This window comes from Juglans regia, chromosome 12, assembly GCF_001411555.2.
Source record: "Juglans regia cultivar Chandler chromosome 12, Walnut 2.0, whole genome shotgun sequence".
NCBI lineage: Eukaryota > Viridiplantae > Streptophyta > Magnoliopsida > Fagales > Juglandaceae > Juglans > Juglans regia.
Genome location: NC_049912.1, coordinates 5,761,713 through 5,783,871, shown reverse-complemented (window position 1 = coordinate 5,783,871; position 22,159 = coordinate 5,761,713). Strand labels below are relative to the sequence as shown.

General features: G+C 35.3%; 2 protein-coding genes across 2 annotated transcripts; both read right to left on the bottom strand.

Moving 5' to 3' along the window:
* Window positions 1-12,799: 12,799 nt before the first annotated feature.
* LOC109002701 lies at window positions 12,800-14,192 on the bottom strand. The gene has a single exon (XM_018980549.2). The coding sequence runs from the start codon at window positions 14,056-14,058 to the stop codon at window positions 13,162-13,164; it is 897 nt and encodes a 298-aa protein (XP_018836094.1). The 5' UTR covers window positions 14,059-14,192; the 3' UTR covers window positions 12,800-13,161.
* Window positions 14,193-18,934: 4,742 nt separating this feature from the next.
* LOC108980674 lies at window positions 18,935-19,480 on the bottom strand. Its single transcript, XM_018951674.2, has one exon. The coding sequence runs from the start codon at window positions 19,478-19,480 to the stop codon at window positions 18,935-18,937; it is 546 nt and encodes a 181-aa protein (XP_018807219.2).
* Window positions 19,481-22,159: the final 2,679 nt, after the last annotated feature.

The following is a 22,159-nucleotide window of genomic DNA, read 5'->3' as shown; positions in this document are numbered from 1 at the left end:
GTCAATGTATTATGATAGTTAATGCATAATGAGCTATATTAAACTCTTTACATTTTGTATATGAAGCATAAATAATTGAATTATCCATAGGTCCCCGTCCATACATGTTTTATATTTACTTACAATTTAGGTATTTTACAAAATATTTATCTAATAACTTTAATTAGATCATAGATGTAGATGTTAGTAATTAATTAATGGTGAATTGGTGATAGGTTAGTTAATTGATATCATACATTAGTTAATTACAATTTACACTAATATTTGTAATTGCTTTATATTTACTTACAACTTAGGTATTTTACAAAAAATATATCTAATAACTTTAATTAGATCATAGATGTAGATGTTAGTAATTAGTTAATTGTAAATTGGTGATAGGTTAATTGATAATATACATTAGTTAATTAATAGAATATTAATTTGTATTTACATATTTAAAATTTTATATTGTTAATGGTGATAGGTTAGATGAAAATTACATAATTAATTATACAATTATTATATAAAATAATATATTTAATATATTTAAAAATTAAAAATATATATTTTCCTATATGGTCGGTCTGGGGAAAAGCCAACCCCGAGACCAGACTGAAAACCGAAAAAATGGAATTTCTTAGATCGAGACCAACTGGTCCCAACTTCAGGCCAAACCGTTCGATTTCTCCGGTCCGAACCAATTGACTTACGGCCCTAACGAGGGTCTACAAATCAATTCCAGTCTTACAAACTACTCGACCTCCCTCACGTCTACGAGGGTAAACGAGGCAAGTCCAGTTTTACGAAGTGCTCGGCCTCCCTCACATTTACAAGGGTCAAAGAGGCGAGTTCAATCTTACGAACTACTTAACGTATCACCACTTTCATAACGAGTCAACAGGCGCAAAAGGTCAGGGATCGCCCAGCCTCTCAAGCGCCCAAATAGGTGAGCAAGTCACTTGACTACCTAACCACTCTCGAGCACATAAAAGCCGAGCTTCGTGCTCGTACCTCACACATTCGAGTATATCTCCCACCAAAGTCAAGCTACACACTCACACCTTACACGATTGAGTACATTTCCCACCAAAATCGAGCCCCGCGCTCGCACCTGACGCGGTCAGGCCCATCTTTCACCATAGTCGAGCTCCACGCTCGAACCTTACACGGTCGAGTACATCTCCCTCCAAAGTCAAGCTCTACACTCGTACCTTACGCAGTCGAGACCATCTCCCACCAAATCCGAGCTTCACACTCGCACCTTACACGGTCAAGTACATCTCCTGCCAAAGCCAAGCTCCATGCTGACTGACACCTTACGCAGTCGAGCCCATCTCCTGCCTACCTTACGCTGTCAAGCCCATCTCCGTGCTCACACCTTACGTGGTCAAACCTATCTCCTGCTTAGTCTCGCACTTGGAAATCTTTATCACTTAACGCAAGTGAAACAAAAAACTAGGGATTCATCTCGAAATTTATTTTTCTACAAATTTCTACAGACTACCTTTATCGCATATTTTATTAAGTCTTCTTTTGGAGTGAATTGACATTAAGAATCGCGGGAAACTAGAGGGGATAAAATATCTCAATCCCATAATGAGTCTCCAAGCCCAGCCCAAGGTGGGGGGTCTCATCAGGAGAGAAGGAAGGATAGGATAAAAGGCTAAGGAAAGAAAATATGTCAAAAGGGAGACTTCAACTTTAGGGGGGCTTCTTCCAGACGACTTTGGAGGTGAGACTTCAACTTTCCCTGGGGAGCTTCTTCAACCTTATGACCAAAGTACTAACGACAAAGCCACCATGAGAAGATAAACTATTGATCTCTATTGTACAGTGAGGATAAGTAACTATGAGAGATTATAAAACACTCGTATTATAGTGGATTCTTCCCCCCCAAACGACGGACGTGGGCATTATATTGAACTATGTAAATCTGTGTCTCTCTCTCTCTTTTACATTCCTTGCATTTATTTCCTATTCACTACCATGGATATACGTATTGACACTGTATAGCCACACCAAATTATCGCCAGGGGTTCCAAACCACACTGATTGTAACCCAAATCACCATAGCAGGCCAAAAATTACTCTTTCTCCCCTTCCTGCTTGTTGTGTCATTTTTAGGCGTTAACAATATTATCACTAGCATATTAACACTAACATATATAATCAAATACTATATCACTATATGACTATTATATATATACTAAGACTAATACTTGTACTATTATTAATCCACCATATATAAATAATTATATAAATCATTATAGTATAGTTATATAACTATATAATCCACTAATACTATACTAAAACTAGAAAAACCAGAAAAACTGGACCAAACTAGTAAAACTGGAAGTACCGGTTTAGAGGTTTAACCGGTGCAGTATCAGTTCTTTAAATATCAAAATCAGTGTATACCAATTCAATTCTAAAATATATCCAAAACTAGACCAAACTGGATCAATTACAACCCTAATTAGAGGGGGATAGAAGTTGAACCAACCTAAGGCAAGATGACATGCAAGTTAATAGATCATGCTCAAGATTTGGCAAGAGCGAGAGCAAACTCAATCCTCCCTCATTGTTCGAGAAACGGAAACTTCAAGACTTAGAGATACTAATTACAATATGGTGTGTTGGAGTTAATTAATAGTTAAACAGAAATGCTTTATTTAAAAATAAATTTACAAACTTAATATAATATATTAGATTATAAAATTATTTTTATTATAAAATAAATTTAAAACATAATATGAAGTCATGTTAATTTATAAATTTATTTTTATAAAACTTATTTATATACTTGATGGATAGCCCTTGGACATTAATAAGGACAAGACCAAAATAGGGTATTGCACACGCGAAAACCCCAACTACGTACATGATTATTAAAAGATGCATTAAATGTGGCCATCAAACTATAGATGCTGCAAAAGGTGTCTCGCACACAACATCACCGATACTCTACTATAAAAGGTTGATTAAAATACCTATTTACTAAAGAGGCGAACATAAATATAAGAGCTTTCATATGCTGGAGCAAGTATCTAGACCAAGTTGTGTTCTTGTCTATAAGAGCTGAAACTACTTCGAAGTTTGAAGAGTCATCCATATACATGACAAGGGGTGGCAAATCATAAGTGAGGGCTGTTTTTTGTTTAAGAGGTTTTTGTTTTGTTTATTTTCTTATTTGTAAACTCCCAGATGTTTGGTTTGTAACCACAATATTCATCCGCCATAAGTGAGTGTTGCTTAATAAACTTGGGACGAGGTCGCTATGAGGGTGGCTACCGACTCTTCGAATAAATAAATAAAAAAAAGGTGGCAAATCATATTTTCAAGTCGTATTTGTACTGTGTCAAGTCATAAACATTCGATTATATAAATCAACTCGAACTTAACCTGTTAAACTAAACATATCAAACTTTCAAATCTTAATCCAACCCATTTAGATAATAGGTCGTGTCGTGTCACCCATTTTGACATGTTTAATAATTAATTAGAAATATATTAACAAGACAAGACTCATTTAAACCGGTTTATTTCATGTAAATTGGTTGAACTAAAACGCATAACTCATTTGACCTGATTAACATAATTTTACATATAATTTAAAATCTATATTTATTAATAACCATAATATCTTAAAATATATATATCAATATTTTTCAAATTTTAACATATAATAAAATCAATATTACAAACCATACAATAACAAATATAGCATAGGTCTAAAATTACAATCCTAATAATAAAAACAATAAAAATATAAGCATACTGAAAATATCAATATTACAACTTAATAATAATAAAATTTTAATTTTGAAATAAATTCTAAACAGTTCAAAACGGGTTGATTTCGTATTAAGCAGATTGACACGTTATTGACTTATTTATAAATCGTGTCTTAACGGGTCAATCTATTTTAATCCGAACTCGTTAACATCATCAAACCTAAATCCATTAATTTTGTATCATGTTCGTATTAAATTCATGAATCGTATCACATATTGCCACCCATAATCTATGTATTGGAAACTATATTTTTCGTCTATTAGGTCTCTGATCTCCTACTAACAACTAGATGGAAAAATAGTAAAGGATGAATTTAAAACCGGCCGAAATCACAAGCCCAAACTATCACAAGCATGTGAGCCAGATGCAAGTGTGTGGGCCCATTTGTCAGTTTAGAATGTTATCGAGCTCTGATCAATCTTATCCTTAATACATTTCCTATCATTTTTCCTAAATATTTGACCCAACGTATTCTTTTATTTATTAAAAAAAAAAAACAAACGAAGCTCTCTAATGAACCCTCCAACCCATTTTAAGCCCCCCCTTCCTCTAAAACGTGATTTCCCCCCCCCCCCCACTGCGATAGCTATAGTCGAATCTAATTAGCTTCATTTCTAAATGGGAGCACCTTTGGTGGAGATGTGGTGTTTTATACGATTCTAATTATCTCTCTATATGGTGGCCGCTGCCCTTTTTTTTTTTAAAAAAAAGAAAAGAACATAACTTCATTACTTCAACCAGAGTTATGGCTTTCAGCCATTACAGAAGGCATGATGCTAGTATCTACATAGTCTACATCAAAAGTTTCTTGAGCTAATGAAACAACCTTTTTAGCTAGTTGATGTGCCACCTTGTTAGCATCTCTTCTCACATGTTGAATTGTCCAATTTGTATCTAGCAATGTGGTCTTAGTGTCCTCCACCAAACAACTTAGTATTCCATTTTGTATTGTGCTTTGTCTCATAACATTGACAACCTGAGTTGAGTCCCCTTCGAAAATGACATCTTACAAGTTCAGTTTCTTACACAATCTTGCAACCGTGAGTAACCCCCTAGCTTCTGCAATATTTGGTTGTGAACAGAAGTGAATTGGTTGCATTAAGGTGGCTAAAACTTCAACCTCACTGTCTCAAATAACCACTCCAATTCCAATTCTGTGGTCTTCCTTTTTTATAGCAACATCCCAGTTAAGTTTGAGCCATGTATATAGTGGTGCAATCCATTGTCTGCTAGCTTGTTGTTACATCCTCCTGTGCATACCTTCTTGATGTATTTGTATATATTTGAAATCCTGTTGTACTTGCTTAGCTCTGTTGGTTATTGCTTCTGGGGATAGGAAATTGCCTTCAAAAATCCATTTGTTCCTCCTCTGCCATATTTCCCTTGTTGTTTCTGCAAATAAATTGATCTCCTCTTGGTCTGTTCTCTGAAGCAAGCTAAGAATAATGGAGCCAAAGTTTGCATCAATAAAAACTGCTTTTTGAACTTTCCTGCTTCCTAACCCCCAAACATATTGCGCAAATGGGCATGACCAAAGAATATGAGTAGATGTTTCAATTGCATTCTGACAGACGGGGCATAATGGGTCAGTTGTAATCTTTCTTTTGTGCAAATTTTGTTTTGTTGGTAAAGCATCAGTAATGGCACGCCAAATGAATACTTTGACAGAATTCTTTGTTTGTAGCTTCCAAATTTGTTTCCATAATTCCCTTTGATCCCATTTTGTAGAAGATTCCCCCCTCTAATTTTGTTGTTGTTGTTTACACAGGTGATATGCACTTCTCACAGAAAAATCTCCTTTTGATGTGGCTTTCCATACTAGCCTATCTTCTCTATCACATTGTGACACAGGTATTTTAAGTATTTCTTTGATCTCTGCCTCATTGAAAGCCTTTCTCAGTAATTGTATGTCCCACCATCCCTTGTTGTGATCAATTAAGTCTGCCACTTTTGCATTACTTGACAGAACTCTCATTAGTGATTGAATGTTGCAAAGTCCAGTTGTTGCGATCCATTTATCAGTCCACAATTTAGTTTTTTTCCATCTCCTACTCTCTATATGCATCATTCTTTAACTATGTTGATTGCTGAGTATAAGCTCCTCTAAACAAATAAGGGTCTTGATCCAAGTTTAGCCTGTAGAATGGATGAACTAGGGAAATAGATTGCTTTCATTATTGTGGCTGCCATTGATGAAAATTGAGTAAGAAGTCTCCAAACTTGTTTAGCTAGTAGGGCCTGATTGAAACTCACTAAATCCTTAAATCTCACTCCTCCTTCTTATTTTCTCAAACTCAAACTCCGTCAGCTTTTCCAGTGAACTTTGGAATTATTTTCATGGGAACCCCACCAAAAATTTTCCTTTAAAACTTTTAGTTTATAGGAATTATTTCTGGTCAAACTAAATAATTCTCAAACTCAAACTGCCACTTTTAGTTCACTCTTTTTTTTTTTTTACAAATAAATCTTATGTTACCAAATGTTATCAAAGTAAGAATCAAATCCGAAGAATGGATTTTTACTTTGATTTCTATAAACTAAATAACTACTTGTTCTACACACAAAAAAAAAAATAAAGAGAAATGATTTTTTTTTATTATATATAAATTTTTTTAATTTTTATTAAGGCTCTACTTGATTGAATTTTGATTCAGAGGAAAGAATGCATGAAGCTGAAATAACTCACTCAGAACGCCTTTTAAAAGATTACGCGGTACGATTGGATCGAATAGGCCCTTATGGAATAAATATTCAGCCGCTTGGGAGCCCTCAGGTACTGTTTTATTCAATGTTTGTTCAATTACTCTTTTACCCGCAAAGGCAATGTAGGCATTGGGTTCAGCAATAATGATATCCCCCAACATACCAAAACTAGCTGTCACCCCACCAGTAGTAGGAGATGTAAGGATTGATAAACACTCATACTATATGTAGGAATAGCCTTAATGATAGCCTTAATTAAAATCTCATTTCCAGCTTGTGATAGAAACTTGTTCTTCCAATTCTCAATTCTCTTGCTTACTCTTTCAACAATGCCTTGGAATTTCCTGAGTTTTGACCTTCCAATGAAAGATGCAATTCCAAGTACTTTTCCAGATTAGTTGAAGCTCTTAAACCAGCAACTTCCGTGAGATAATTTCTTGTCAATTTCTTAGTGTTTGTGTTGAAAAACAGTGAGGTTTTCTGTCTGTTGAGTTGCTGTCCAGAAGCCAATTCATAACCATGTAGAATCTGATTCAATCCTACCCATTCTTGTAGAGAGGCCCTACAGAACAGCAGACTATCATTTGCAAAGAACACATGGTTCATCTTTATCCACCCTCCTACCAATGGAACCCCTAAAATTATACCTTTATGTTCTGCTTGGATCAGCTTAGCAGTTAATGCTTCAGCACAGATTATGAATAAAAAAGGTAATAATGGACAGCCTTATCTTAATCCCCTTGATGGTTTAAAAGCTTCTTGAGATGCCCCATTAAGTAAAACAGAATGATGAAGAAGTTATACACCTTTGAATCAGTTCAATCCAATTTTGATCAAACCCCATTTTGAGCATTGCTTCTTTAAGAAATCTCTATTCTACCATTAGGCCTTGCTCATATCCAGTTTCATTGCCATATATCCTTTATTACCATTCAACTTTGTTTTCATAGTGTGAAGTGTCTCATAAACTGCTAAGATATTGTTTGAAATTAGCCTTCTTGGAATAAATGCACATTGGTTCTGTAATATAATGGCAGGCATGATTTCCTTCATTCGATTGGCTAAGAGCTTTATAACTATTTTGTACAACACATTACATAAGCTGATTGGTCTGTACTTAGTAATATTCGTTGGGTTGTTATGCTTTGGTATCATCATAAGGTATGTGTAGTTAATAGAAGACATGTCTTGCTCACAATTTAGAAAATATAAAATGGCTTCACATACCTCATCACCCACCACAAACCAATATCTTTGATAGAAGTAAGCTCCATATCCATCTGGACCAGGAGCCATTATGGCCCCATATGAAGGACTGCATCTTTAATTTCTTCTTTGCTAGAAGGTAGAAGTAACCTGTTATTCATCTATTGAGTTACTTTCCTTTCAATAGCATTAAGAAATTCCTTAATGAGAGTAGGCTCAAAGGTTGTAAACAAGCCTCTATAAAAATGAGTAAAAGCCTTCCCAATCTGTCCAATATTTTTCAAAGTAAGTCCAATCTCATCCACAAGTTGCAAAATTGTGTTCCTTTTTTTCTTTGGCTTGCACAGAAATGATAGTATTTTGTGTTTCAATCCCCTTGTTGTAGCCATGTCACCTTAGTTCTTTGCTTCCATTTCAAGTGTTCCCTCTCAAGTATATCATCCACTTCTTTTTTAGTCTGTTTAAACTACTGCACTAATTCTACTATAAGATATTTCTATAATTGTTGCAACCTGTTGGTTTTTTTAATTAAACTGCCTCTTTCCTGTAATTCCTTTCTATAGCTCCATCTCCTTAAGTCAATCATACAATTTTCTAACTTTTCCTCAATCTTTTGCAATCCAGCAACATGACCCCTCCCTTACTGCCATGCCTTTTTTTTTATCACATTTTCACAATCTGAGAAAGATGACCATCTATGTTCATATCTTCTGACCTTAGTAGGTTTGATTGACTTAATATTCTGCTGACATAGTGACACTAAAATAGGACAATGGTCAGATGTGGATGAAGTCAACACTCTCACATCTCCCCTTCCAAAGGTTGCACACCATTCAGAGTTTGCAATTTCCCTATCGAGTCTCTCTTTTGTAAAAGTATGATCTAACTTGTTATTAGCCCACGTATACTTACCATTTGTAAAACCCAAGTAACTAAGCTTACAGTCGTGCAGCATTTCCCTAAACCTTTCCATATGTTTTTCCTCTTTTCTAGCCCCTCCATACTTCTCACTTTTGTACAAAATCTCATTAGTCTCCTAAGCAAAGCCACCTTTTAGGATGTTGAAATTTAAGGTGTTTCAAGACACTCCAACCTTTGTGCTTATTTTCTGTTTCAGAATGAGCATAGAAGCATGTCATCATCCAACAAATTTTTTTTTTTTTTTTTATCAATCCACGAGTTAATATGCCTCTGATAGTAGCTGTGTATTATGAGTTTGACTTCCTCCTCCCAAAATATGGTCAATCACCCACTTTTTCCTACTCCCTCCACAGTAAAGAGACCTTTAAAACCCAACTTATATTTTATAGCTTCCAGTCTATTTTTATCCATCTTGGTTTTCATGAGAAACAAGATGCTAGGCTTGTGAACCTTAACCAAATGGCTAAGGTCCCTAACTGTCCGAGGGTTGTCAAGCCCTCAGCAGTTCCAATTTAAAAGCCTCATTTCTCCAAACGGGACTGATTTATCGCCTTTGCTGATAAATTCACAACAGATGCCATAGCTTGTTTCTTGCCCCTAGCATCCTGATTATTCTCCATGGTAAAGGGAGTATTAGTCAGCACCTCAATATTAGCCTGCCCCTAGCCCTTCTTTTCCACTTATTTACGCTTGTCTCTGCAGCCTGATGTGGTATGCATAAGAGCAGTTGATCCTTCTCTATTTCGATTCATTTCCCCTCAATGTTTGCCATCAAATCTGATGAGGGGTCTGGAATTGAAATGTTCAGGTAGTTGTGTGCCATATCCAATGCTAGCTTAGGTAAAACAATCATCTTCATTAATTCTATCTTACTAGTCTATTGATCTTCCTTTGGTACTGCCTTCAATATAATCTTGCTACTCTCTTCCCTTATCACATTTTTATTTCGTATAAGCCTTTGACTTTCTGTATCCTGGCCAACAGACTTAGGCATATTGATAGTTTGAAATGGCTTTCTTGAACTACTACCATAACTTGAACTTGTTCCCGAGCTAGTTGTACTAGTGCCTGAGTTAGTAGCTCTTATCCAAGTCCCATATTGATTGGTATTAGTCAACTTAGCAGTATCCACTTGATTATTCTGGCCAATACATCCACTAGAAGCATGTTTTATAACTCCACAAGTAAAGCAAAACTTAGGAAGTTTTTCATATTTGAAGTTAACAAACCCTCTGTGTCCCAGCAGATCCACCACTTTCCTTCTTGCTAGTGGTTTCCTCAAGTCTATTTCAACAAGAACTCTCAACCATCTCCCCCAGCAATTCTCATTGATATCAGCATCCACTGTTATTACAATCCCAATCGATGATCCAATTCTATTCCCAATTTCTTTATTCATACATCCCAGAGATAAGTTATGTAACTGAACCCAAAGATTTGTGTGTGTAAAAGCCAGGTTAGTTATAGGAGTATAACCCTCAAAATTCTTCAAACACAATAAGTTCATATCAAACATCTAAGGTTGTCCCTCCCATATCCTATTCAAGTTTGTCTTAGTTTGGAATTCGAAGATATATAGGTTTTCACCTTTTTTTTTTTTTTTTTTTTTGAAAGAAACATACTCATTTCATTAATGAACCAAAGTTACAAATGTGACTTATCAATAAATAAAAAATCCAATACATAGAAAATCCAATCTATAAGCCAACTTACGCAACAGCTCTGGGGCTTCCCCACACACAAATTCTTTTGTGGCGGACATTGTCTTAACTTCTAATCAGACTCTCTCATAACAGAGAAAGCGCTCTATAAAACAGAACTTAAAGGCCCTCTCTATCCTCCCAGGGAAGAAAAGTACGGGACACTACTATGGACATCAAATCCAATAGCCTATTCCTATTTTCTTAAAAACTAAACTAACAAATAACTACAAATAACCATATTAACAACTACAAGACCGCAAGCACTAGTGAGACCCCAAACGTCACGCCCACCGCAAGCATCGTCATCTCGAGCCCTGGTGGAACGAGCACCCAGCTTACGTACGGACCACAACAACCTGGCCGTAGCATCACCCACCACTCTCGAAAGACTCTTGCCCCGAATTACGTCTGATCCAAAGGCCCAAACCTCACTCGGGTCAAAAAAACAACACCAAAAATAGAAACAAAACACTGAAACGGACAACAAGAAAGAAACAAAAAACTAAAAATGGATGAACAGTGCACAATGGTCGGCATTGGTTCGTGCAGAGATTGTTTACACTGGGAGGAAAGCCGACGGTCAGACTTGGAAGTCCTGGAGTCAGAGGTTCCACAGAAACCAAGCATGGCGTCGGGAGAGGGCTCCTCAGTGGGGCGTGAAGGCCACGCGCCAACGCTGTCCGAAACTTCGTCCGGCGCGTGCGAGCTACGCTCCACTCCGATGGACGCCGGATTTGGAGGTCTTGAAGATCGGTGACTGGGCATCATACCGCGGGGTGCGTGTTGAGATGTGATGGCTGGAAAGACTCGAACGTCAATCCTCCCTTATTCGGCCTAAAAAACACAAAAATAAAATAAAAACACTACACAAAAATAAAATGGACAGTGAAGAAAAGGAATAGGGCGTGCGGGGGCAAGGAGGAGCCGAAGCTCCCACCCCCTTATTCACCTATTTCGATGATCTTAACATTAGTACAGAATTTCCATATCTTGCACATGGTATTTTTGAAGGCTTCTTTATTGTTCTTCTTATCAGCTATAATTTTTCCCACCAGACAAAGCTTACATCTTTCCATGGTCTCTTTGACATCCTTTCCCGTGATTACAATTTCATCTTTTTCTTCCTATATTAGTGAAAATCCATTCCATCTTTTGGTTAATTCTTCTGTCATCTTATACTCTAAACCAATCCTCTATTCTTGTTCACTTGTAGTCACTAAATTCTACTATCTTGCTTTATCAAATGGCCCTTGGCAAACTACCCTTCCAGTGAAGCATGTTCTTCCTCCTCGCTAGAGTACTTTAGAAACGAGAGGAAACCATGGTGGCTGCTACCTGATAGACGATCAGAACAATCACAAATGTCATTAATCTTGCCATCACTTGTGGCAGCTATTGCCACAGTGACAAACGACTTGCTCATGTGCGACATCGATATGGACGAATCTAGCCAGAATAGTTTGATCTGACCACTTTTCTTTTTCAATTATTTTTTTTCACCAATGTGGCAGCATTGCCATTCAATATGGTATATGTACTTTGGTTCTGCTGTGTCACACAGTATGGTAGGGATGTTCGAAAGTGCAAATTTATCAATTCATTGGTTTCCTCTGTTTCGAAGAAAGACATCAAATTTGTTCAATGATGGTTTTCATACTAATTGCAACATCAATGAAAATGACTTCAGAAGTACAAAGACTGGATTGGGTAATTACCACTTTCTTACTGGATCCCTTAGGCTCTGTTTGATTGTTAAATTCATCTAAATTCAACTTAATTCAATTTAATTTTAAACTAAATCTAGTATCCAAACATTCAACTCTCATATTACTAAACTCATCTTAACTCAAAATCTTTTTACACGTGAGACCCACAATCTTTTTCAATTCAATAATTATTTACACGTGGGACTCACAACCTTTTTCAACTTATCATAAATACATCTAAACTCATCTTAACATTCAAACACATTTTTAAACTCATCTTAGATGGACCCCACAAAACTCATTCTACATTCCCAACTCACTACTATTCATAAAAAAACTCAGTTTAGCTCAACTTCCAAATGCAGGCTTAGGTTGTATTTGGATGTTAAACTGAACTCAATTCTTTATGAATAATAATGAGTTGAATAATAGAGAAAGTTATGTGGAGCTTATCTAAACTAAGTTAAAGTGTGTTTAGATGTTAAGATGAGTTTAATATTTTTTATAAAAAATTTAAAAAGATTGTGTATCCCACGTAAAAAGATGTGTTAAGTTAGAAAAAGTTGTAGGTCTCCTGTATAAGAAAATTTTGAGTTGAGATGAATTTAGTAATTCGAGAGTTGGGTGTTTAGATATTAGACTCAGCTTAAAATTAAATTAAACTTAGTTGAATCTTATAATCAAACGCAACCTTAGAGTTCTTATTCATTTTAAGTGAAAAAGGTACGTGCATGTAAATAATCAAGTCTGAAAATTATTATAATGTTAATCGTGAAATTCATTCGTCCAGCTATAATCATCAGAAACTTTGAAAATATCTAATAATTTTTAGCATAACCTTGTCAAAGATAGAATTTTGGGTCTGAAATCCCGAACACACGACAACTGAATGATACAGTGAAATCAATCAACTAGGGAATGATCGTGCACAGAACCTTATCCAATTTTTCTTGTCATCATTTCTGAGCTAAAAATCTGAATTCTTGTTTAACATTTAACTACGGTCCTCATAAATGCAACAACGACGATAGAAGATTCATCAGCAGTACAATTCAAATTTCAAAACGAATCCCTGACGTTCCTTACCTTCCCCTCTCCAGGGACCCACCCAAAGCATCGGGGTTCATCCGTGGGCTGTAACAAAACTACCTCTGCATCAACAACCCGCACAACAATCCTGCACCGTCGGATGCCTTCAAACCCTTCGTTCCCGCCAACTCCCGAATCCTGTTCCAGTCCTTCAGCACATTCGATGCCGACGATGAGGACGACGTCGTAGAGTCACCACCGTCCGAGTGGTCCCCTGATCCTGGACAAGAATTCTCGCCGTCTCCATTTGACCACGACTCCCTCCGGTTCTCTCTCCATCTCCGGTGTCGTTCGTTCTCCTCCACTTGCTCGCGGTATCCAATGGCGGACCTCCCCTCCAAGGCCGGGACATCCGAGTCGAATATCACCTCCGCGCAGATGTTCAAGACACCCTGGAATCTTCCGGATGGGCGGCGGATTTGGACGGCTGTGAAAGTAGGGATCCTCGAGCCGGTTGAGACGGCGGACGGGAAGTTTCCGGTGAGGAACCGGACAGTCCCGATAAGATGGTCGCGGAGGTAGCCTACGGCGTAGATCTCGATGCAGACGGCGGATGTCTCGCTGGAGAGGAACTCGGGGCTGACCTTGAAGAAGAACTTGTCGTTCCAGGTAGGGTTCTCACAACCGACCCGGTCGGTACGGGTCCTGACTTTATGGTCAGGGTTGACCCAGACGAGTGCGTAGGTTTGCATGCGGCGCAAGTTAGCCGAGGGGGGTTTGAGATTCTGCGCAGAGATCAAGTTGATCTCCAAGGCACGCATGGGCTTTCTGTGATCTTGCTCCGAAACCCTATCATCTCTCCTCATTTTTCCCAGCGGAACCGAAGGCTGAGAGATTCGATAAAGAAGACGGTAGAGAATCAAAGGGGGCCGGAGAGAAGTGAAGAGTTCGGAGCCGATCAAGAAAGAAGAGATCAGAGAGGGTTCTTGATCGGATTCAAGAATGAGAGTCATAGTGTGACATGGTGGCCGCGCGCGCTAGGCGAGGAAGAGAGCGCGCGAGGCGAGGAAGAGAGTCAAACAAAAAGTGAAGGTTCTGTTAATACAGAGGTATAGTATAGCCTATAGGTGAGTGAGTGCAGTCGAGAGTGGACGCTTCGGCTTTTTTATCCTAATCACAAGTTGAGAGTGGACGCTTCGGATTTCAACTACAGTAATTCTTCAAATTTGTAAGGGAATAATAGGTTAGTTAAATATTAAAATATTTAATTTTTACTCCTCTCTTCTTACAAAATATATAGGTATTTTTTATAATTATGAAATTTAATTTGATTTATTATTATTAAATATAAAATGTGATAAAAATAAATAAATTAGTTAATATTAATTAGAATATTAATTATTAAGTTAATTATAATATAATTATTATTAAAATTAGTATTTAATATTAATTGAATATTTAATAAATGTGATAAATATTAATATTAATTTAATTAGCATATAATTATTATTAATATTAATATTTAATGTTAATTTAATTTAATTATAATATAATTAATATTAATATTAAATTGGTAGAATTATAAAATGTGATACAAAGAAATTAAATAAAAAATATTAAATTAATAATATTTTATTATTATATAGAGAGTAAATGGCTAATTCAATGCGGAGATTGAATTTAAATGGAATAGACAAATGTAAAAAAGTGTAATATTGGCTAAGTTTTGAAGATGAATTTGGCCAAGCCAATGAAGATGCTCTTAGAGCATTCTCATTGGATTAGCTAAATGCTAAATCCAATGAGAATTTAGCTATTAAATTATAAAATACATCACATTGGAATATAGCTATAGTAATATCTAAAATAATTTTCAAATTTGAAACACACTATTCATTCATCAAATCTATTTTATATTATTTAGTCCCGATGTTTTCCCTTCCCACGGTTTTCTTCTTTCCCTCGCAAAACCCAGACGCCCTTTGCACCAAGATCTCGAGTCTTTCATCTTCGACCATAGAGACTCACCACCGCACCACCACGCCACGTCTCGTCGGCAACAATGGCATAGCACCACCGCTCCACCGCACTCCTACTCTCGACGGAAACGACTGAAACCCCTCTTTCTCTCGCCAATTTGCTTCTTCGAATCTAAGGTAATCTCTTTCCATGTATAAAATTCGATTCTCTTGATGATCCCTAACTTTATTCCGTACCTCGCCGTCCCTCGCATACCTCTTCTCCAAACCCTAATCTTTGATTGTGGATGGGTTTACCTGTTTGTGTATCTTGAATTCTGTCTCTGTTTATGATTGAGGGGTTGCATGTAAATCTATTTCCGTGAGGATTACTATTCTATTGGTGTATTGCGAGAAAATCAAAATTTATGGAAATCTGTTTGTGTAAAAATTCGCTACTATGTTTCTGTTTGTGTATAGAAAGAAAAAGCAAAGCTTTTTACAAAGCTGTTTGTGTATATTTCTCTTCTCTGTTTCGTGAGGATTGCACAGCATTTATACAACTAAGGTAAACTTGCATGCTTGTTTGGTTGTTATCGCATTGCATAGCATGCTACCTCTAGGTTAGAAAAAAAAAAAAAAAAAAGATTCTTCCATCCATTGTGCTGATTTTAGTATAAATGGATGAAAGAATTTGTTTAATAGATTACACATGCAGCTACTAGTTTCATAGATTATAGAATATTTCCTTGTTGACTACAAATCTGTGAGGATGAAAACAGAATTTATACAAGACCTTTTGTAATAGAATAGTAAGAATTTAATTTTTCAAGTTTACATTTGAATAAATTACAACTACGATAGTTTCTCTACTTTGAAATTTGAAGTTTGTGGTATTTCTAATCGGTAAACTTGCTTGTTTGGTTGCTATTGCATTGCATAGCATGCTACCTCTAAGTTAGAAAAAAAAAACATAAAAACCATCCATTGTGCTAATTTTAGTGTAAATGGATGGAAGAATCTGTTTGATAGATTACACATGCAGCTGCTAGTTTCATAGATTATAGAATATTAACTTGTTGACTACCAATTGTCAGTGCATGTAAACCATAAAATCCTCATGTTTTTCGTTATCCTTATAATGCAATGAAGGATGGCTGCACCATTTGATGAGAATCATTTCTTCACCATCCTCTTACAAAGTGGTGGACACGAGGAAGGCAGCACCCCGTTCAATAGCATAGATGATAATGTTCTGGTCCAAACTTCACATTCACGCTTAGGTGAAAGAATGGCACCCTCTAAAAAAACTCTTAGAGGTGTATCTTTCACTGTGGAGGAGGACACCCTCCTCGTTTCAGCTTAGCTAAACATTACTATTGATGCTATAAGCGGGACTGACCAAAAACATACTCAAATGTGGGAGAGAATAGGTCAATATTATAATCAATATAAAAAACCAAACTGCCAATTTCGTTCTGATGGCTCATTGACCAATCGATGGCAATGTATCTAAAAATGCACAAATAAATGTTGTGCTATTGTTGCCCAAATAGAGTCACTACATCCTAGTGGTGCCATAGAGCAGGACAAGATAATAATTTAGTTTCTCCATTGTGGTTTTTTAGTGCTGGATATTAATTTTTTTCTAACATAATCACTTGGCTCATTTAAGCTTGAGAATGCGAAAATATTGTATAAGGAGAATGAGAAGGCAAAGTTCACCATGGAACATTGTTGGTGTCTATTAAGACACCAACCAAAATGGCAACAATATGTGTCGATGATGAACACGAGGAGGAAACCACTTGGGAGACGTCCAACCAGTAATGCCTCAACCCCACTAGGAAATGACACTCCCGATGACAACGTCGAGATTATTGATGAGAGACCGCTAGGTAAGAAGAGTGAGAAAGAGAGGGAGAGAAAGAGGAAGTCTAGAGAAGATGAAGATGCTGACTTTAATAAAGCTTTAAGTCGCATGACTGAGGATAGAACCGTGTGTATGGTGGAGAGGAGAGAAGCGGTCACGAAGGCCGAGAGCAATCAGATGTCATTACTTGCACTTAAGAAGAAGAAGGTTGATATAGAGATTAGAAATTAGATCTAGATGGTATGAATGCAATGCAACATGACTACTTTCAAACACTTCAAAAGGAAGTTTATGAAGAAATGAAGAATAGATCTACATCCACACCTTTTGGAGGAAAGTAACTCATGTTGTTGGTGTCTTTTTTTTTTTTTTTTTTTTTGTGCTGATTTTAGTGCTGTAAATGTAGAACAAGGTAGTGATTTTAGTGGCTGCCTAGTCACATATGCTGAAAATATGTAACTGGGCAGCCACTATGTGACTAGGCAGCCACATAGTTGATGACTCTTTTGTGCTCCTTTTGTGGATGATTGACATAGATGTATTTTGTGAAAATACGGTAGTCCTACCAATGTATTTTGTGGATTAGACCAGAATGTATTTTGTGGGAATGTGTATAAGACTTGAATTTATTTTGTGGGAATGTAGTTAAGATCTGAATATATTTTGTGTTTTGTGGATTAGACCAGATTGTATTTTGTGGGAATGTAGTTAAGATCTGAATGTATTTTGTGCTTTGTGGATTAGACCAGAATGTATTTTGTGGGAATGTGTATAAGACTTGAGATTATTTTGTGGGAATGTAGTTGAGATCTGAATGTATTTTGTGCTTTGTGGATTGACCAGAATGTATTTTGTGGGAATTTGTATAAGACTTGACTTTATTTTGTGGGAATGTAGTTAAGATCTGAATGTATTTTGTGCTTTGTAGATTAGACCAGAATGTATTTTGTGGGAATGTGTATAAGACTTGAATTTATTTTGTGCGAATGTGTATAAGACTTGAATTTATTTTGTGGGAATGTAGTTAAGATCTGAATGTATTTTGTGCTTTGTGGATTAGACCAGAATGTATTTTGTGGGAATGTGTATAAGACTTGAGTTTATTTTGTGGGAATGTAGTTAAGATCTGAATGTATTTTGTGCTTTGTGGATTAGACCAGAATTTATTTTGTGGGAATTTGTATAAGACTTGACTTTATTTTGTGGGAATGTAGTTAGGATCTGAATGTATTTTGTGTTTTGTGGATAAGACCTGAATGTATTTTGTGGAAATACAAAGCTATATTTTGTGTATTTTGTGGATGAAGCTGTATTTAATATTTGAAGTTGTACAGATAGAGAGATCTTATAACTTTGCTTGAAATGAAGCTGTACAAACTTGAAAAGAAAAAAAAAAACAAAAGAAGCTCTACAAACCTAAAAAGAAAAAAAAATAAAAATAAAAACCATTATTTCTTTTCTACAAACCTGAAAATTAAAAATAAAGCAGATAATAAAGCAGCTTCATCTGCTACCTACATAATAAAGCACATACCATAAATACATCTAATAAAACATGCAAACTCCGATAGCACTTTTAAGTTTTACAAATAACCAAAAAGAAATACAAAGCAAATGAGATTAGACTAAAGGAAAAAAAAAAACCACAAAGCAGCCTTCACTTGAAGTAGAACGCTTAGTTTTAGCCATGCAAACTCCAGATATGCTCAATAAGGTCATTTTGGAGCTGAGAATGAGTTTATATATCTCTAAGACGATGATGTTGTTGAATGAACTCTATAAATTCAGGTATATGATCTCTTGAAATTGGTTCATGAGAAGTACCATCCATTTGTTCGTAAACGAATTGGTCTGCACCAAGGTATAGATGGCATTCATCTTCAACGATCATATTGTGCAGGATAATGCATGCATACATAATTTCCTTTAGTACTTCTCGGTCAAAGTAGGTAGCAGGTCCACGCACAATAGCAAATCTACCTTGAAGTACTCCAAATACACGTTCACATATGTCCTTACTGATTCTTGGGCGGCTGCAAAAAATTGTTTATTTCTTCCTTAAGGTGCTGGAATTGTTTTGACTAATGTTGTCCATGAAGGATATATACCATCAACAAGATAATATCTCATTGTATAATCATGACCAGTGATTGAGTAATTGCATGGAGGAGCACGACCTTCGGCAAGGGGAGCAAACACAGAAGATCGGCCTAGTACGCTGATGTCATTATGAGACCCAGGTAAACCAAAAAAAGCATGCCATATCCAAAGATCGTAAGAAGCAACAGCTTCCAAAATAATTGTTGGTTCATGTACATGACCAGAGTACATACCTTTCCAAGCACTGGGACAATTTTTCCATTTCCAGTGCATGCAATCAATGATATCCAACATTCCTGGAAATCCACGCTTTTCTCCAACATCTAGTAACCTTACTATGTCACTACTATTTGGAGACCTCAAGTACTCATCAGAAAAAATCGCAACAATCGCCTTAACAAATTTTTTCAAACTCAATCGTGCGGTGGTTTCTCCGATCCTCAAATATTCGTCCATTAAATCTGCTGTTACCCCATATGCGAGCATTCGAATTGCTACAGTCATTTTTTGAAGGGAAGACAATCCAAGCCTTCCACTGGCATCTCTTTTTTGGACAAAATAATTATCATAAGCTTCTACTGCAGAATGAATGCGTAAAAATAGATCACGACTCATTCGGAACCTTCTCCTAAAAATATTGGGCGGATATATTGGTGGCTAAGCAAAGTAATCATTCCAAAGGCGTTGATGGCCTTCCAATGGATCACGTCTGATGAACATACGCCGTCAATGGGAAGCAGATGCTCCTTGGGTAGCCCTACGATCTCGATGTTGTGTCATTGCTTGCATCATTTGAAGTTCTTGATCAGAATAATCATCATATATAATATGATCATCACTCCAAAAGGGATCCATAGAAAATTGAGTGGTGTGTTGTAGAAAGATTGGAAGAAGGAAGATTGGAAACCTCAATAGGATTTGTTGATGAGTGGGAAGTACTAGGAGTTGGTCTATTTATAGGATTGCTCCAAGACTATTAGTTACAACAAAATTTTCATGCAAACGAATATAGTTGTGCTGATTTTAGTTGATGATACTGTTGTTGAATGGAGGAAAATTTGGCAAGGGAAGATAGTTGGAAGGAAAATAAAGTACATATAGTTGTTGGATAGAAGAAAGCTTGGCAAAAAAATATTGTTGAATGGAAAATAGAGTAGATATGGTTGTTTGATAGAAGAAAGTTTGATAAAAAAAGATGGTTGGATGAAAAAATTAGTACATATGATTATTAGATAGAAGAAAGTTTGGTAAAAAAAACTATATGGTAGAAGAAAATTTGGTAAAAAAAAAAATATAGTTGGACAGGAAATATTGGATTGGTTTGTAAATTAAGACATTTATATAGAATTTTAGATAAGTTTAATTAGACGTTTGTGGTTATAGCATTAAATGACAATTGAAAAAATATAATTTTTTTAATCCATAATTTAATTAGAAATGGATTAATTTATAATATTATGAATAGTAAAATATGATAAAATAAAATATTTTCATAATTAAAAATATTAAAATATTTTTGAAATTATTAATTACTCATGAATAAATGGATAATCCAATGTAGAGATTTAATGTGAATAGCCAAAGTCAAATTTATCTTTTATTATTTTATTATCATATAATGAAAAAATAGCTATTCTAATGTGGAGACTTATGTGAATGGAATAGCTAAAAGTTAAATTCATCTTACATTCATAAAAATGTACTTTAATTTTAGCTAATCCAATGAGAGTGCTCTTAGAAATCATTTATGTATTTTCTCAATCAAATAGTAAAAGAATAAAATTCGTATAGAAACAGTTTTAACTGATTTTATTTTATTTTTATAATTTTTTAAAATTTTTACACAAAATATAATAAATTATTTAACTTTTTAAAATCTCAAAACAATAATAATATTAAAAAATAATATTTTATTTAACTTTCAACTTTTATCTAAAATCATCTCATCTACACCACTATTTAAACGGAGCCTAACTCTATTACATCTACACCACACATCATCCACATAGTATAATTTAATTTATAAAATAAATTTTAAATTTTATAAATTAAATTATGTCATGTGAATTGTATGTAATGTAGAGCCCTTAAAATAGCATTTCTCTACAGTAAATTTATTAATTTTATGATATCATGTGTAGCTTAGCTTTGGGATGTGTGGACTACTTCGAATTAGTCCATGAATGTGTTTATGTCTATGTATCTTGTAATTTTCTACTTATCACTTATGATTACGTGAATATTGAGCAATATCAATTATTGCAAATTTCATTTAATCCGTTTTGCGAAAAATTCTACTTAGCAGCCTTATATTACATATCAACTGAGAGAGAAAAAAAGATAAAAAATAAAAACTCATATCAACAGGTGAAATGATTTATTACCGAAGACCATCATATTTTTCACGGTGAAATAATTTTTTTCTCACAACTAATCTTACGGGACAATGTAGGCATTTCTCACAAGTTGGACTTGTCGTAGAGAAAAATACTTTATCTCATCATTTTTATTTCACAAGCTCCCCACAATTAAAATTCGTGGAAAAATAGTTTTTCCCACGAAATTGAGGCTTGTTGCCACCGTAATCTCATTTGTTGTAGTGGCTCCCGAGTAGAAGAACTCTTCGAGATATAATTGGTGGCGAAAGATATTCCTTTTAACTGCAACAAATTAGAAAGTGAAGCTCACCAATTAATTCTCCAAGGATAATCTACAAAAATATATGCCATTTCTTTAAAGAAATATTTAGTCTACACACAAAGGTGGTTTACTTAGGGCCATCCATTAATGTATAAGATTTGTGTACAAACTTGATTGTATAAGATTTGTGTGGAGATCAAACAATACGGTCCATCCTAAAGTCAAATCAAAATAGATAATAATTGTTTGATCTCAATATTATAATAATATCAATCGTTCTCGTTACTATTATTTTTTTGACATTTTATGATCCATTAAAGAAATTTGAGGCCGAAGCATTCATACTTCTTTTGTGGATTTTAATACATATCATTAAACAAGAATTTGAAGGTAATTTCATGGGGAAAATGCAATGTCTAACCCTTATTCCTATTGAAAAATTCTATTATCAACTCGGTCTGATGAGCACACATAGTAAAATGCTTGTATATATTTAAAATATAAATTTTATAATTTGAATCTTACAAATCAAATATTTTTATT